We start from the raw sequence: 16,999 nt of genomic DNA, 5'->3' as shown, positions 1-16,999 counted from the left end.
CCTTCCCAATGGCACCATGAACTGAGAGGCACTGGCCAAGGTTTTTACTCAATTATGTTTTTTAAAAATAAAAGTAGCTCATTAGAATTATTGACTACTATTAGTTATTGCCACATGTAAAATGAACGAACAATTCAAAGAAATAGAAATAGGAAAAATTAAGTTGGACCCCTAGTAGCGCAATGGTTAAGCACTCAGCTACTAACAGAAAGATTGGTGGTTCGAGTCCACCCAGTGGCTCCATGGTAGAAAAGACCTGGTAATCTGCTCCTGTAAAGATTATAGCCTAGGAAGTCCGATGGGGCAGTTCTATTCTGTCACATAGGGTCCCTATGAGTCAGAACCAACTCAAAGGCACACAACAACAAATGTTTAGTGACGTTTTCAAATGCTACTCCTGGGGCCTTCAGGTAATCTTGGATAGGATTCTGGGGCTGCCACAGGAAGGGAGGAGCTCTAGGTAGGGGTGGAGATGTGGAACTCCTACCTCCTCTTTGACTAGAACTACTTCCCTTTAAGCTGCCTTATATACTGGGTTTCATGGTTCAGATAAACACGATTTCATTTGAAGGGAAGTTTCCACTGTTTAAAATGAGTGCTATAGAGATTTAATGCAGTAAAACCTGCAAGAAACAGAACCTGTGTATGGCAGAAAGTTGTAAGAGAAGGGAAACTCAAATATTTTCCACTAAAACGAGAGATAGGAGAGTGGTAAGACTGCACCCTGTGAAAGGTGGAAAGCTTGCGACACCAGGAAAAACAAGGCAGTCCTGTGGAGTTCCAGCTTTCACAGGTTTCACTGTAAACAGGGTTTTGAACTGGTTCTTCCCTGTTTAGTCATGGCCCAGAAAGCAAAATTGGAATGAACTTGAATTTTTAAAATTTGAGTGAACTGGCATGCTAACTGGAACGGGAAAAATTATGGGGCGAAGTCCTGCTGGAAATCTAATCTCCTTCTTAGAAAACAAGAGCAACCAAATCCCTTGCCCATGGAATTTGGAGCCGAATTGGAAACACTGGTGCTTCGCTCAAAAATGGCGGTGAACCACGCTGCTCTGAATGTGTGTCACTCTCCACAGTCCTGCCAAAAATCCAGTCTCACGCATCAGGCTCCTGAACAGGCTCACTGCGCCTCTTCCAAGTCTTCCATTCCAGGGCTTTTATCCATGATTTTTCCCATTTTGGTTATCATTCTGGATCACTCAAATTATAAAAATTAGGGCCTGTTCTGGTTTTGAATCATCGGCCATGGGTAAAACACCTAAAACCAGTTCAAAGCCCTGCTGTAGAATAAGCCAGATTGATAGTGGCCACCAAAGGGTTAACTTTCAAAAATGAAAATAAAATTTTATGTAAAATTACAGATTCTTTAATTGGCTAGACAAATTTATGAAATATTTTATGAAGGCTAAGAAGGAATAACCTTCATGGGATATAAATACTATACCCTTTTCACAGTGGAATGGTGTTTTACATTTTTCTAACTAGTATCCACAGAAATATTCTGGAATTTTTTTTAGAAAGAGTTGGGGAAAATGCAAATCAAACCTTGGGTAAGTATTTCATGCTTGTTCTTATCTGTTTAGGAAACAAAGTATTTCACAAAAGAACCACATTCCATGAAAAAGCATGTTGTTCTGGCTTAAATGTAATCTTTTCTTCAGCAAAGTCTGATTCATATCAAAGCATCTTAGGAAATTCAAAACCACTTTGTAGGCAACTGAATGTCATAGTATCTTCTGAATTCCATGACAATGCTTTCAAACCTAATATTGTTGTTTAACACTGTGCTTTTAAACTCAGATATATGCCATTATTCCATAGGCTCCACTGCCTATTAGATGTTAAATGTAGTTATTTTCTGTATTTTGATGAGTTTTTTTTTGCATATATATGTCTGCCTGTCTGTACATATCTATACGCTTGCTTATTTACAAAATGTAAATCTAAACATATTTTATTTAGTACATCAATACGCTAAATAAATCAATAGGGGATAGCATGGAATTAAGAATCCCAATCCTGGGACCAGACCACCCAACTTCTAAACCCAGCACAGCGACATACTAGCTCTATGACTTTCGAAGGGTTATTTAACTTTCCTGAGCTTTGTTTTCCTTATATGTAAAGTAGGAAAAATAGCTGTACCTCCTATATAGGGCTGGTGAGGATCATGGTTGATCATATGTAGATACGTACAATAGCACCTGGGACAAAGTAAGCGCTCAATAAGTGTTAGCTATTACTGGTTATTCTCAGGCTCCCTGCAGAGTCAGGCTACGGTTCGTTCAGTTGAATTAAATATTCTAGTGGATAAAAAGTTGCTGTGGAGACTATAAATAGATTAGCACTCTTTACATGGTTAGAATATAATCAAAGATACTCAATTTAAAGACTCTGCTGGCCTAAGTCCACAGATTTTCAGGGCTGAAAGGACATTAGAGAGAGTCCTGTTTGATGCCCTTCTTTTAGGGCTAAAGACACCGAGGGGCCCCAGACTGATGGCGGCGCGTGGGGAGTCACTGAGTGAGGCAGAGCCCAGCAGGATGTGGTCGCTTCAGATGACACTTAGGCTCCCGGAAGGCCGCAGCAAAGTTTCCATGATGAGCACCAGTCATCTGCAGTGACAAGCCTGCTGCCAGACCATCCTATGCCTGAGAATGACAAAATCAGCTACATATTTGGAACTGTCAATATACAAGGTAAACATCGATGAATAAACTGGTTTTGCCTTATAACCTTAATGCTATTCTTTACTGATAGAAAATGCTTATAATTGTGTGTGTTTTGGGGGGGGTCTATGTTTCCATTTCAAATATCACTTAAAAGACTGTTAGTTACAATGTAACAGAAAGCAGTCTGAAGTACCAGAAAAGCCCAGCAGGTCCAATCCAGCACTGCGGGAACCACCTGCACTGCCAGAACAGCACAGGCAAGACACAGCGCAGACAATCAACGTTTTATTTAAAATTATACAACACTTAAAAATAAACACTATAATCTGCTTGGAATTTTTGTTTTGGAACTTAGAAAAATGTTTTCAGTTATACTTCAAACCCTCAAGTTTTCCCCCCAGCAAAGCAGGGGGACAGTCCTAACTGCGGGGAGAAGCGTGGTGCTTGGCAGATGGCTGAGGCAGGAGCTAGGCTGCACTCCCCGTGGGCCAGGTGGCTTTCTCCTATTCTGAGTGACGGTTTCTTTTCTTGTTGTGGCTTTCAATTGCCCTTCTGAGTGCTTCATCCTGGACCAGATCTGACATTCTCACATCTGTGTGGCTACAGCCGATTTTGGGGCAACTGTGAGGGAGAAATACAATACAATCAAGTCAGTTTGCTTAACTGCCAAGCTCTCAGCATAAACTTCTTTCATATTTGAGTATTTACATGGGACTATGTTAACAGAAAGGAGCCCTGGTGGCACAAAGGTTACGTGCTCAGCTGCTGACCGATAGGTTGGCAGTTCGAACCCACCCAGCAGCTCTGTGGGAGAAAGACCTGGCAATCTCCTCCTGTAAAGATCACAGTTCTACTGTCACAGGGCAGTTCTGTTGTCACAGGGGTCACTGTGAGTCAAGAAGCGACTTAACAGCATATAACCTAACCTAACATGTTAACAAAAAGATGTTATGTTTTACAGATCAGAACCAATGCCATTCCTTCACTGACTCACTGAGTGCCAACCTCAGCTTGGCACTGCCTAGGGGCTGGGGACAGAGAAGGGACCCAGCAGTGCCACCCACGCAGCCCCCTTTCAGTTGAGGAGACACTCACTGAGTGACCAATTAGGCTCATGCTGCACTTTCCGGTCGCATTCAGTGCTATGGAGAGATGAAGCAGGGTCAAGGGAGCATCGGGGCTCGGTGTCAGAAAAAGCCGTTCCGAGGAGCTCCTGAGCAGAGCCATGAGGAGAGTGAGGGAATAAGTGATGTGTGTGGCCCCGGCTGGGGGTCCCTGGGTAGTGCAAATGGTTAACGTGCTCAGCTGCTAGCCAAAAGGTGGGCAGTCTGAGTCCAACCATTGGTGCCTCAGAAGAAAGGCCTGGTGATTACTTCTGGAAAATCAGCCATTGAACACCCCGTGGGGCACAGTTCTGCTCTGACACACACGGGTCGCCGTGAGTTGGGGCTGACCTGACAGCGCCCAGTATAGAACATACAGGGGCCCGGGCTGAGGCGACAGCAAGGGTGAACGATGGTGGAGGCGGCAGCATCATGGTGCCCTGGACAAAAAGGAGGGCACTGGGATCTTATTTTAAATATGGTGAGGAAACACTGGAGGGTTTTGAGAGAGGGGAAGGGTGGGATTTAGTTCACATGCCAAAAATATGACCCTGGCTGCTTACAGGAGAACACAAGGTAGGGGCAGGAGCGGAAACGGGGAGAAGCGTGAGGAGGACCCTGCGGAAAGGTGTGGGAGATGACGGTGGCATGGCTGAGGTGGCGGCTGTGATCAGGTTCAGGATACGTTTGAAAGCAGAACTTGCAGGACCTGCTGATGGTTTAGGTGTGGAAGGTAACAGAAAGAGAAGAGTTGGGCTTCATTCGAATGGTCTGGCCCGAGCAAATGGGCAACTGGGGGCACCCCTGCTGCAATGGGGAACACGGCAGTGCACAATCACGGGCCTTACAACCTCCGTGAGGGCGGAGGGATGGAGTCCAGAATCCTGACTTATATGGCTCTGTCTGAAATGCCTATTGGACCTCGCAGTGGAGAGACTGAGTGGGCCGTTGACGACGCAGAGGACTGGCTGTGGCTGCGAAACCACGCGTGAGTCATCCTGACAGAAGTGGAACTTGAAGACACGGCTCTGTTTAGATGTGGTCACCTCTGAAGGCACCGGGTTGGATTAAGTCACCTGATTTTTTCTCAGTGTGAACCAGATTTTGGTAGAGGAGAGCGTCCAAATTTTGGAGTCATGCAGACCTCAGTTGGAATTGCATCTCTACTATCGCTTCTAGTTATGAGGCCATGGACAACTCACTTTACCTTCTGAGCCTCTGTTCTCCCAGATTAAAAACGAGGGGAGGATCCCTATTTCACAGGGTTACAGGCAACACAGAGCCTTAATAACGTTCCTTCCCTTCATTACCTCCTATGACTATAATTTGTTCCCAGATCATCATTCTTCTGGTAAGTTTTAAAGTTACCGATCTATTCATATCCTGCATATACCCAACACATGTTGTTGTTGTTAGCCGCTTTCACGTTGGCCCCAGATCCATGGTGGCCCCATCACAACGGAACAGTTGTGGATCAGATTGCTGTGATCCATAGGGTTTTCATTGGCTGATTTTCAAAAGTAGATTAACAGGTCTTTCTTCCTAGTCTGTCTTAGGCTGGAAGCTCCACTGAAACCTGTTCAGCATCCTAGCAACATCGATGCCTCCACTGGCTAACGGGTGGGGCCTGTGCAGGTGGGGCACTGGCCAGGAATTGAACCTGGATCTCCTGCATGGAAGGTGAGAATTCTACCAGTGAACCACCACTGCCCTCATGCCCAACCCAACACATACCCAGGCACATGCATGCATTCATTTGACCCTTCTCTGTGATTAGACCTGTGCAGAGCTCTAATCTGTGAGCTTGGGGGTCCAGCCATCAGAGGCAGCTTTCCAAAAAGCACAGGCATATTAGGACCAAAACCAATGAATATAAGACAAAAAATAAAAACCTGAGGGGAAGAAAGCTGATCGCAGCAGCTCTAAGTTGTCTAGCGGGAGGATGCATAACAGTTCAACAGGAAGGAGAAACTTTTTCTTGGCTCTGATCTCTGGATCAAGAAGTCTATATTAGACAGGTATTAAGCAATGTAACGAATAGTATGCTCAATAGCAATACTTATTTCTAAAATGCTGAGATGTCCCTTATATGTTCAAGGACATGTGTTACACCATAGTTACAGAAAGGCAATTATATGAAAGAGGAGCAGGGTGGTTTGGCCCAGGTGTGCATCATTTTGATATATGGCTTTGCATTAAAGTGAAGCTTGGGGATGCTTGAGAAATATTTTCTACTAGTTTAAACGTCTCTATTTTTTCTGTATTTACTGACGAAGATCAAAGACCACAGCCGTCAGTATGGATTACGCCTCAACATAAAGAAAACAAAGATCCTCACAACTGGACCAACAAACAACATCATGATAAAAGGAGAAAAGATTGAAGTCGTCAAAGATTTCATTTTACTTGGATCCATAATCAACACCCAGGGAAGCAGCAGTCAAGAAATTAAAAGACGCATTGCATTGGGCAAACCTGCTACAAAAGACCTCTTTAAAGTGTTGAAAAGCAAAGATGTCACCTTGAAGACTAAGGTGCGCCGGACCCAAGCCAAGGCGTTTTCAATCGCCTCATATGCACGCGAAAGCTGGATGATGAATAAGGAAGAGCGAAAAAAAGTTGATGCCTTTGAATTGTGGTGTTGGTGAAGAATACTGAATATACCATGGACTGCCAAAAGAACAAATAAATCTGTTTTGGAAGAAGAAAACTAGAATGCTCCTTAGATGCAAGGATGGCAAGACTACGTCTTACATACTTTGGACATGTTATCAGGAGGGCTCGGTCCCTGGAGAAGGACATCATGACTGGTAAAGTAGAGGGCCAGCAAAAAACAGGAAGACCCTCAACGAGATGGACTGACACAATGGCTGCAACTATGCGCTCAAGCGTAACGACGACTGTGAGGATGGCACAGGACTGGGCAGCATTTCGTTCTGTTATACACAGGGTCACTATGAGTCGGAACTGACTCGACGGCAGCTAACAACAGGAACAATTTTTTTCCTAGCCTGTCCCCCTACACCCTGGAATCTCAAAGTGAATAATTCCTTTAAGTATGACCTTATGAAGAGCATATGGACACAGCACAGCAAAGTTTTTATCACTGAGAGCCAGACAGTGAATAAGCTGGCCAAGGAAGTGGAGAGTGAGGTGAGGAGCACTTCCTGGTGACATCAGCTGGTCCTAGTCAGTATACAGCATTCTGAGAATGGCTGGAGGAACCACCACCCCACTCAGCTGCAGAACAGGCGTGCATGCTCATTTCCATGGGATGGAGCCCAGGGTGATCTGTGTGTTAAGGAGAGAAGTCTGAGCTCACCCGGGGATACACACCTCAGGAGTCAGAGGCATTAGCCAAATAGCCCTCCCAAGGGGAGCCAGATGGCCCAATGACAAAAACAGTCTCCAGCCTGAAAAAGACCTGGGCGCAAACCTGCTGGCTGTGACACTCCAGGCCAGTGACTTAATTCTCTGTGAATCAGTTTCTTCCTCTATAAAACTGAAGGCAGAGCATAGGGTTGTCCTGAGAAGCAGGTGGGCCGATGTGTGTCAAGGGCTGAGTAACTCAGTTCAGGCGCTACAATGCACCAGTTCCTGCTCTAGTCCACGGCTTCTGCCCCCAGAGGCTGGTGGAGAAGAGCCAGCCCCACTGATAGTGTCGGTGTGACACAGGGATGCTGATGATGTACAGGGTGCCAGGGGAGCACGGAGGATGACATTTTGCCCCACATAAATAAGGGTTCAGGGAAGGCTTGCTGGAGGAGATGTCGATGTAGGGGCTAGGTGAGAACATTGTTTCTCACCACGTGTCAAATAAACGAACAAAAAATTTTAAACTAAAAAGAAGAGGAGAAGGCCCTAAGGACATGCTCTGAATCAGGGCACACCTCCTCTGGAGAAACAACACTCTAGGCAGGCAGTAGTGCATTAATCCCCCCGACATCCTGGTCAGCAAGTTAGGCGTGGCAATGCCCAATCTTAAGCTCTCGCATCATCACTGTGCAGGAGTCAGACCTGCAGGCCTTGAAGGAGAGGCTGGGTCTTGAACTCAGGTCATTGACAGGGCAGAGCATTCTATAGGAAGCTCAGGAGTGTCTGCCGAGCAGAGGAAACCTGGGTCTCAGGGGTCCCAGGGTGCTTTGGGGAACACTGGCCTCTGCATCAGCTCAGAAGTACAAGATCGTGAGCCTTGCGAGTTCCTGGATTCGGGTCCCAAGAATTCCAAAGTCCAATCCACAAGCTCTAGAAAGGCCTAGAGATACCTCAGGAAATCTGAGTGGGATGAATTCTCATCATACCTAAATGCAGAGGGTAACTCTAGCCTGCAACCTCTGAGTCTAAAATAATGTGTCGCTAAGCAGTGAGGTAAGTCATAACACCACCAACAGTCTTGACCTTATAATAACCTTACTGCCATTTGTTTAGTGCTCTGTAGTCCAAAAAGAGCTTTCTCATACATAGCTTGCTTCTCCATTGCCCAGAGTCCAACCAGACCTGGCCTGGAATTCCCCACCATTTCTCTGATTCCTGATTTCTGTGAGACATTGTTATTATCTCCACTTTATAGATGAAGAAACCGAGGTTCCGAGAGGTTAAATAAATGACTTGTTGGTAAAATGGTAACACAAGGACTATGAGCTCAATGCTGGGGTCTGCTGTTCAACCACACGTTTAACCCAACTTTAACTGAATCTTATCCGACACGCTCTTCAATACAACTGTTTGTTTAGCACAGCTCCTGTTACTAAACTAAAAAGGAAAGGGATGGCTGTGGTACAATTGGAAACATCTTTATTAGTAGGCAAATCATAAGACGCCTTTATTAGGAAGATAATAAATAGCTTTATTAAGACACATATTTTAGGAAATTTTTCTAAGAACTGTATTTAGTTAGGGCTGAAGTCTCAACAATTTTATTCGGATTCGAGCCAGTGCAGCGAGGTCGTCCCAGGGCCTGACGCGCGCACAGAAGATGCAGTCAGCTCAGTGAGACGATGCACCTACAGCTCCAGTCGGACGAGAAATCATTGGAACAATCTGGGAGGAAGACTGAGAGTCTCCAGCGGGATGTGTCACAGACACGTTAAACAAAGAGAACCCAGAACTGCTCATGACCCGAACATGCCTCATGGGAAATGACACCACCTTGTGCTTAATCAGGCACCTCCGGAGTCAGTGCTGAAGAGGCCCTAATTCTAATCTATTGCCAAATACCCCTTGTCTTCAAGACCCTGCCCACTACACCCTGCCGTTCCCCTGATACTCAGCTTTTCTCTCTCCTGGCTATGCCGTAGACCGCTTCCCTGGAGTCTTCTGATTACCTCTGTAATTAATAAACAAAATGCTTTTTGAGGCTCTGGCCCTGTGCCAGGTGCTGAGGGAATCGCAGCAGAGCTGGACCCTGGCCTTACAGAGCTCAAAGCCAGTCTGAGGTTCTGTCCTTGCTGGCTCCCCCTTGCCTCCATTCCACAGCTGCGTCTGTGACAGTAGGTGAGTGGGGTTGAATCCTTTATGCTGATAACTTCACAGTGAACATCTCTAGCTAGAGTTCAAAACCCCACCTTTCTGTACCTCCTGGGTATGTCCAAATGGCTGCATTGCTGGGACCTCAAACTTAGCATGACCCGAACTGAGTCTCTCATCATCTTTCCTACGTCTTCTCTCTGATGCCCTCTCTGTTGGCTAATCATACCATCCATCTTCTAGATGGTGCACTGGCTAAGAGCTCAGCTGCTAATCCAAAGGTCAGCAGTTTGAATCTACCAGGCACTCCTCGGAAACCCTATGGGGCAGTTCTACTCTGTCCAATAGGGTCACTATGAGTTGGAATCGACTCAGCGGCAATGGATTTGGTTTGGTTTCGGTATTTTCTAGACGCACAGGTTAGAAATTTCAGCCCTGCTCCACTTCTTCCTCCCTCCTACGCTCAGACAATTGTACCTCCACAATCACTCTCATTCTCAATCCCTTTTACCCACGACTGGTGGCTCCATCCAGGTGACGATTATCTCTAGCTTAATCTACTGCAGAAGTATCCTAATTGACCTTTTCACCCCAGCCCCTTCTAACCTGTCCCTCGCACTGCTATTGGGAGGGAGTAACTTCCTCAACCCCAGACTGGCTCACCTTGCTCCCTCAAAACCCTGCACGGTGCTCCCTTGCCTAAAGAGTAACAGTGACGATAATGAGGAGGAGGAGGAGGAAGACAATGGCATAATGTTTGCTGAGTCTTACTGTGTGCCAGGAACTGCTCTAACTGCTTTACATATACCTTATTTAAACTTCAAAAGCACCAGGGAGGCAAGTAACAACTATCAGCAATTTATAGGTGAGGGAACTAATAAAATCCAAACTCTTCACCATGACATTTAAGGTCCTCTATCTTTTTTCATAACGAATTGTTACGCTACTTTCCTATTCTTATTGCCCACAGCGTCTTTCCATTCTCCCTCTAATATCCAATAACTGCAATTACTATCCACCAAGTAGAACAGGGCTGGAATGGGGTGGACCTCTTGGCTAGAAGACTCTTCTCCGCTATTCTCTGAAATCTTTCCCATTCTCCAAGGCCCAGTAAAAATACTACCTTTTCTGTAAACCACCCAGACCTCTTCCATTAGACTTGTCATTATAATTCAGACACTGAAGCATGAGAAGTATGACATTAAAAAAAAGAAAGCTTCTCTAAATGACAAATTTACTCAAGTGCTTCCAAATATCACGTACAAATTCAAAAGGCAAAGTGCACTAGGAAGTCAAAGTGTGTCATTAAGAAGATTCATTTAAATGTGACGCCTGTTCACCCTGTAGTTCCCTCCTTCCTGGGACGTGTGGTGAGAAACATGCTTTGTATCAGTGCCTGCCCTTTTCAAACCTGACTCTAGGAGGCTATCGCAAACCAAAAGAAGAGGGAGCTGTTAACAGAGCTCTCTGGGAATACCTATTCTTAGCAATTACGTTAAGAAATTCCATTTTTGATTATGAGCGAACGAACATTAAAAAAAAATTAGTAGGGAAGGAAAGGTTTTACAATTCTGAATTGAAGCTAAGAAAATTCTATTCACAGAGTAAAATGGCATGCTCACCAGGGAAGCATGACATGTGAACTATAAATCAGGAACTCAAAACAGGTAACAATGCACTCAGGCAATAGTCTCAATTTTGCAATGATTAGGTCCTTCTTCCAGAATAAATAGGGCAAATTACTTACTTAACAGCCATCAAGATCTCTACAGTCTCAAATACCCTATCTCTAAGTCCACACTCCAATGAGGAGTGGTGGAGAATTCCAATTTTAGGTCTGGACCACAAATTTCTGGGTGATGGACAAGCAAACCACACATCAAAGGGGCCCTTATCAGAAGAATATGGAGAACTGGTCACACCTGCAATTCCACTCCTGTGACAAATTTGTGATAAGAGCATTGGAAATACCAGACTACGTCAGAGTCAGAGTCAGCCTGGCCCTCTCAGGATTCCTTGTTTGACAAACCACATTATAGGAAAGAGAGCCGTGGTCCTCAAAAAAAAAAAAAAAAAAAAAAATATATATATATATAGAAAAATTCCCCAAACATTACAATTAAAAAAAAAAAAAAATCTCCCATCGATTACCCATGAATTTATTTAAATCTTTCTTTCCCCAGGTTATTTTCTAACAGCACGAATTCGTAAAAATTCCTGTTATCTAATGATTAAAACTCAGCCCAGTTCTTTTTTCTCTTTTTTGAAGGTGCGGTCAAATAGCTGGGTTCTACAGCTTCTTCCCGAACAGATTACTAATTTTTTCCTCATGTATTGTTTTTACAGAAAGTCAGTTTCCATGTTTACACTATTCGGGAGGTGAATGTAATTTAGGGGAGATGTTTAAGTATCTTTTCCTCTAGTATTAACTCACAACTTCTGATTAGCTACCACTAGGGAAGGCTCCACCTTCCTGCAGCCACTTACCAGGCCTTTTTCTTTCGTTTGTGCTTAGACTCAATCATGCGAACAATGGCTTCCTCTTCGTAGGTGTGGCCACACACTTTGTTTTTCACTGGCTTCTTCATTTCCAACTGTAATCAAGGAGAGATGAGGTTTTCAGGAATGATAATGATTAACTTCCAGTAACTTTTCCAAGTCACCAATTATCTGGAGCTGTTTTTTTCCCAGTCCTGGGCCCTCTATGTTTTTCTCATTCTCATTGCTTTCGATCCTTAGGGCAGATGACAACAGAAGAAAATGCAGGGAAGCCAGCAATGTCACTTGGCCTGTGGATGTGAATTTATTCCTAGATCCTTAAGGGCATGATTGACTGTAAGCTCTTTCCAGCCCAAGAACCTTCCATGCATACTCTTGAAGTCTCATTACTCTGCTTCCCGCCCTCCTTGGCTCCAACAGTGAAATCAAATCAAAAAGCAAATAGGAATTCTTTTGCCTCTGTGAAGCAATTATCTTTTCTTTCAGAGGAAGTTGGAGGAAACAGTACCTGGGTAATAGGGCAGATGAAGTTGGTCTGACTTTGGGTCACAATCATATCTTCATCAATTCGTTCTGGTCCATCAGCCTCTCTCTCTGCTTGAAAACCACCTAGAGGAAAAGGGAAAGGGAAGTCATTACACCCGTTTGGTCTAACATTACCCCAAAGATGGGAAGGAATGAGGGAAGGGAGATTAACACTTTCTCAGGGTCTATGGCACTTTGGTGCATACTAACTCTCCTAACCTTCAAAGAATCCTGCAGGGTACATATGACTCTGCCCACTTTTGATAAGGCAATTAAGCCTCAGTGCAGTAAAATAACTTTTTCACAGTTACAGAGAATTAATTTGTAGGGAAATAGGGCCCAATAGGAGCACTGGTGGCTGCAGTGGTTGAGAGCTAAGCTGCTAACCAATAGGTCATCGGTTCGAATCCACCAGCTGCTCCTTGGAAACCCTATTGGGTAGTTCTACTCTGTCCTACAGAGTCGCCATGAGTCAGAATTGACTTGATGGCCATGGGTTTGGTTTGGTTTTATTGCCCGATAATAAAGGGCGTGGCTTTGGAGTCAGTCTCTGGTATCTCACTTTCAGCTGTGTGATCTTGGGCTAGCAAAGTCCTCGCCTTTTTAAGCCTCTACTTGATGGCCTTGTTGCAAAGATTACAAGAGACGAAGAATGTAATGTGCTTAGCACAGCTCCTGCTGCAAGGAAACCTTCAATAAATGGTAATTACTGTCAGGCAGTGCAGGAGTAAGGAGCCCTGGTGGTGCAGTGGTTAAAGCGCTTGGCAGCTAACCAAAAGGTCAGCAATTCAAACCCACCAGCTTCTCCGAGGGAGAAAGATGTAGCAGTCTGCTTCCGGGAAGGTTCACAGCCTTGGAAACCCTTTGGGGCGGTTCTGCTCTGTCCTATAGAGTCATAGGAGTTAATTGACTAGCCAGCGGTGAGTTGGGTTGGAGTGTAGGAGTTCTCAAACATTTTGGTCTTAGAACCCTATTACGCTTTTAGATATTATTGAGGACCCCAGAGAACTCTCTTATGTGGGTTCTATTTATCAACATTTTCCATATTAGAAATTAGAACTGAGGAATTTAAAAAATATGTATTTATTAATTCATTTAAAATAACAATCACAAACCTATTACATGTTAATAACACCTTAAAAATTAAAAGCAACTATATTTTCCAAAACAAAACAAAAAAACCAGTGAGAAAAGCAGCATTGTTTTATGCTTTTGCAAATGTCTTTAACGTCCGGCTTAACAGAAGACAACTGGGTATTGCTATCTGGGTATGGATTCCATCTGTCACGGTATCACATGTCGTGTAGCTCTGGAAAATTCACTCATGAAAAGAATAAGAGTGAAAAAGGCAAATGACATCTTGGTATTACTACGAAAATAGTTTTGGCTCTCAGAGAGCCCTAGAGGTTCCCTGGCCCACACTTCGAGAACTGCTGAGCGAATGAGTTGGCTTTGGCCATAGCAGTGTCTCATTCTGAAGTCCATGTTCGTTTCATTACATCTTACTTGCCCCTCACTGAGGGAGAAACGATGATAGGGGAGGGGACTTCTGAACGGGAAGGTGGGAGTGAGTATTTCATACGACAGCCTTTCTATGTGGGGAAGGAAAGCTTTTCATTCTGCACAGAAATCAAAGATCTTTCGCTTTTTTAAAAGCAAGTGTTGACGGTATAGTCCTTCCTCCTTCCTCTTCCCTCACTTTCTTCTCCTTTCCTTCTTTTATAAATAGTAAAAATAATTTGGACATTTTAAAACTGCTTTGCTTTGAATGTGTGAGAGCACAAGGCCTGTCTCTGGTTCAGACGGTTTTGTGTATTTTTCAACTCCATAGAACTGATGTCTCCACCCTGGCCAGATGGAGTGTTTGTCTGAAAAGGTACTACTAGGGGGAGGAAAAAGGCCATAAGATTGACTTTACAGCCTGGAGAATAATGGGGGGAACGGAAGCCCACACAGCTCTTGTTCAAGGTCACACGGTGAATTAATAGCTGGAACTCGGGTGTTCTGCCTCCAATTACTGTCATTTTTTTTTTCCTGAGGGGGAGGTTCGCCTTTTTGCTTTAGCAGGGTAGTACTATTTGTATGCCAGCTTCCTGTCCTTTCTTAGGGAAATGTCCCTAAATCCAACTCTGATTCCTTGAAGAAGGCAAGAGCTTGGGGTCTGAAGACCCCAGAGCCTGGAACTGCCCAGGCGGGACAGTTTTAACCACTGGGCATTAAGGTACAGTGCCTGAGGCCTTCCAGCTTTTCAGGGGCCTATAAAAACGTTTGAGATCTTGAAAACCCTTTACTGGCTACAAAACAGAAAAACTACCACACTGATATGGGTAAATGTTAAAGGTCTACAGAATGTAATATTATGTTAACTCTATTAGCTGGTGATTTGGTAATAAGAAATATTTCATTTGAAAGTAATATGCAGGTTGAATTTATTTTTTAACTCCATAAGAATTTCTAAGTAAGTGAAGAGAATTGCTGGGAAATTGTTAGCCACTTATAAGTTAAATCAGTTATTTGTACCCAACCTATTTCCAAAGCAAAATTATAAAAATATGTTAAAAAATTTTTGTCAGCAACACAGTTATAGAAGGTTGCCATGTTTTAGTATGTTTGCTATGATGTGGGGTGAGGTTTCTGAAATGACAGTCCTCCGACGTAGGAAGGGCTTTTGTGCTCCCCAGGACCTGGTACTGATAAAGCAAGAGTCAGCTGCTCTCAAGTCTTTTTATCAACCCGGCGACTCCTCACAGTGGCGCAGGAAGGTTGGACAGGTGAGGAGAAAAGCCAAGGAGCAGAGCTGGGAGCCCTTCTGCTGCTTTGATTCTCTTTCCACAGGCTCTTCCTGTGGCTGCTACAGCCCATTCCTGAGTTTGCTATTCTAAAAAAAAGTGTCTTATTGTAAACTTCTTACAGGGTTTATTCTAGGACAGCCATCGAGCTGATGGGAGATTTCTGACTGTACATACTGTACTGTGAAATTCACCAGAAAATCCGTCAGATGAATAACCGAGTTCAGCCAGTGTAAAAGACTGTGGGTTTGGTTTTTATGTTCTATTTTTAAATTTCAAAAGGTAGAGGAAGCAAAAAAGCACAACTCAAATGTAATGCCAACCACCAGGAAAGGCTGAATGGGGAACTCAGAAATTGTAGGTGGCCACCAGCATCAGTGATCTCGAAAGAAGAAGGTAACAACAAAAGTGAGGCTGAGGAAAAACGCCAGCCGTGATTAACAGCCACAGACAGAGGGTATAAAAAGAGAAGACTCTCCATAGCTCATCTTCTCAGAGACAGAACGTTTCCTCACCCTCAAGCTGTATTTACAGAAAGTGATATTAACGTTGGGATTCCACAATGTGCTAACAAAAGGCCACATCAGTGTCACTTACACTAATTTCCCTGACTCAAAAGACATAAAAAGAAACAGTAAAATTTTTTTTGATAAACTTGGAAAAAGGAAGATAGAACAAAACAATAGCTCACCTACTAGAATCACAGAGGTTTTAAAATTGAGTTTATCTATGCTAAGCCTCTCATCTACATGAGGATGCAGAGATCCAGAGAAATTATAGGTTTAAGCCAACGTCATGCAGATACATAGTAAGTAAGTATATTGCTCTATATTTTTGCTTGTGCTAATATGACTATTAAAACTGGTATATTGGCTCTGTTATCAAAAATATTTCATTTGAAAGCAAGATGCAGGGTTCTCCACCAGATTATTATTTCATTAGTAATAGGAATATTTCAAGTTCACTGAATGCTCTATATCAGATACTATTTAGCACCTGCACTATGTATAATCTCATTTAATCCTCACAAAATATCTATGAAAAACTAACATATAGTTATTCCCACTGTGTAGATGATAACATTTAAACCAAAAACTCAAACCTATTGCCATCAAGTCGATTCTGACTCATATCGACCCTACAGGACAGAGTAGAGCTGCCCCATAGGGTCCCCAAGGAGCAGCTGGTAGATTCGAGCTGCTGACCTTTTGGTACCTCTTAACCACTGTGCCACCAGGGTTCCAGTCAATCACATAATAGTGAAATAATTAAATTAAATCAGTTTAATCTTTTTTATTAAAGGGAGCATATCTTCCTGATTATAAAGAGAAAAACAAGAACACCAGTTACACTATTTTCCATATACCTATATGAGGTACGTTGTTAGAAGTAAGTGCCAGTGTCAGCTTCCCACCAGACGGGCAGTCTCAGGGACCCGCACCTTACATCTAGCTACCTGGGCTCAGGGTGCCCAAGTGCTGGCCTGACGAAGGGAAGCTCGGGCAGGAAATAGCATCTACAGAGTGCCCTTGGGGAGGTATGGGGGTACGAGTTACCAAAAAAAAAAAAAAGAAAGCCAAACCCACTGCTGTCGAGTCGACTCTGACTCATAGCGACCCAGCAGGACAGAGTGGAACTGCCCCATCTTTCTCCTGAAGAGCTGCTGGCAGGTTCAGAAAACCAACCTTCTGGTTAGCAGCTGAGCGCTTAACCACTGGGCCGCCAGGGCTCCTGGATATTCGTTCAAACCAAACCCACTGCTGTCGAGTCGATTCCGACTCATAGACAGAGTAGAACTGCCCCATAGAGTTTCCAAGGAGCGCCTGGCGGATTCAAACTGCCGACCTTTTGGTTAGCAGCCATAGCACTTAACCACTATGCCACCAGGGTTTCCGGGTATTCGTTAGGTAACCTAAATGTGATTATTTCCTGATATCACAAA

The 16,999-nt window shown here is 43.9% G+C and overlaps 1 protein-coding gene across 1 annotated transcript in view; it reads right to left on the bottom strand.

The window, feature by feature from the left end:
• Positions 1-2,947: 2,947 nt before the first annotated feature.
• The window catches only part of NSMCE2 (NSE2 (MMS21) homolog, SMC5-SMC6 complex SUMO ligase), a 271,144-nt gene continuing 257,092 nt past the window's right edge, over positions 2,948-16,999 (bottom strand). Inside the window, exons 5-7 of the mRNA XM_023545993.2 lie at positions 12,252-12,352; positions 11,732-11,838; positions 2,948-3,296 (exon numbers count right to left, since the gene is read on the bottom strand). Coding sequence (XP_023401761.1) covers positions 3,179-3,296; positions 11,732-11,838; positions 12,252-12,352 — 326 coding nt within the window. The 3' untranslated portion in view covers positions 2,948-3,178. The remainder of the gene's footprint in view (positions 3,297-11,731; positions 11,839-12,251; positions 12,353-16,999) is intronic.

Source organism: Loxodonta africana, chromosome 14 (genome assembly GCF_030014295.1).
Source record: "Loxodonta africana isolate mLoxAfr1 chromosome 14, mLoxAfr1.hap2, whole genome shotgun sequence".
NCBI lineage: Eukaryota > Metazoa > Chordata > Mammalia > Proboscidea > Elephantidae > Loxodonta > Loxodonta africana.
Note: the sequence above shows the minus strand (reverse complement) of the source record. Positions and strands in the feature narration are given on the sequence as shown.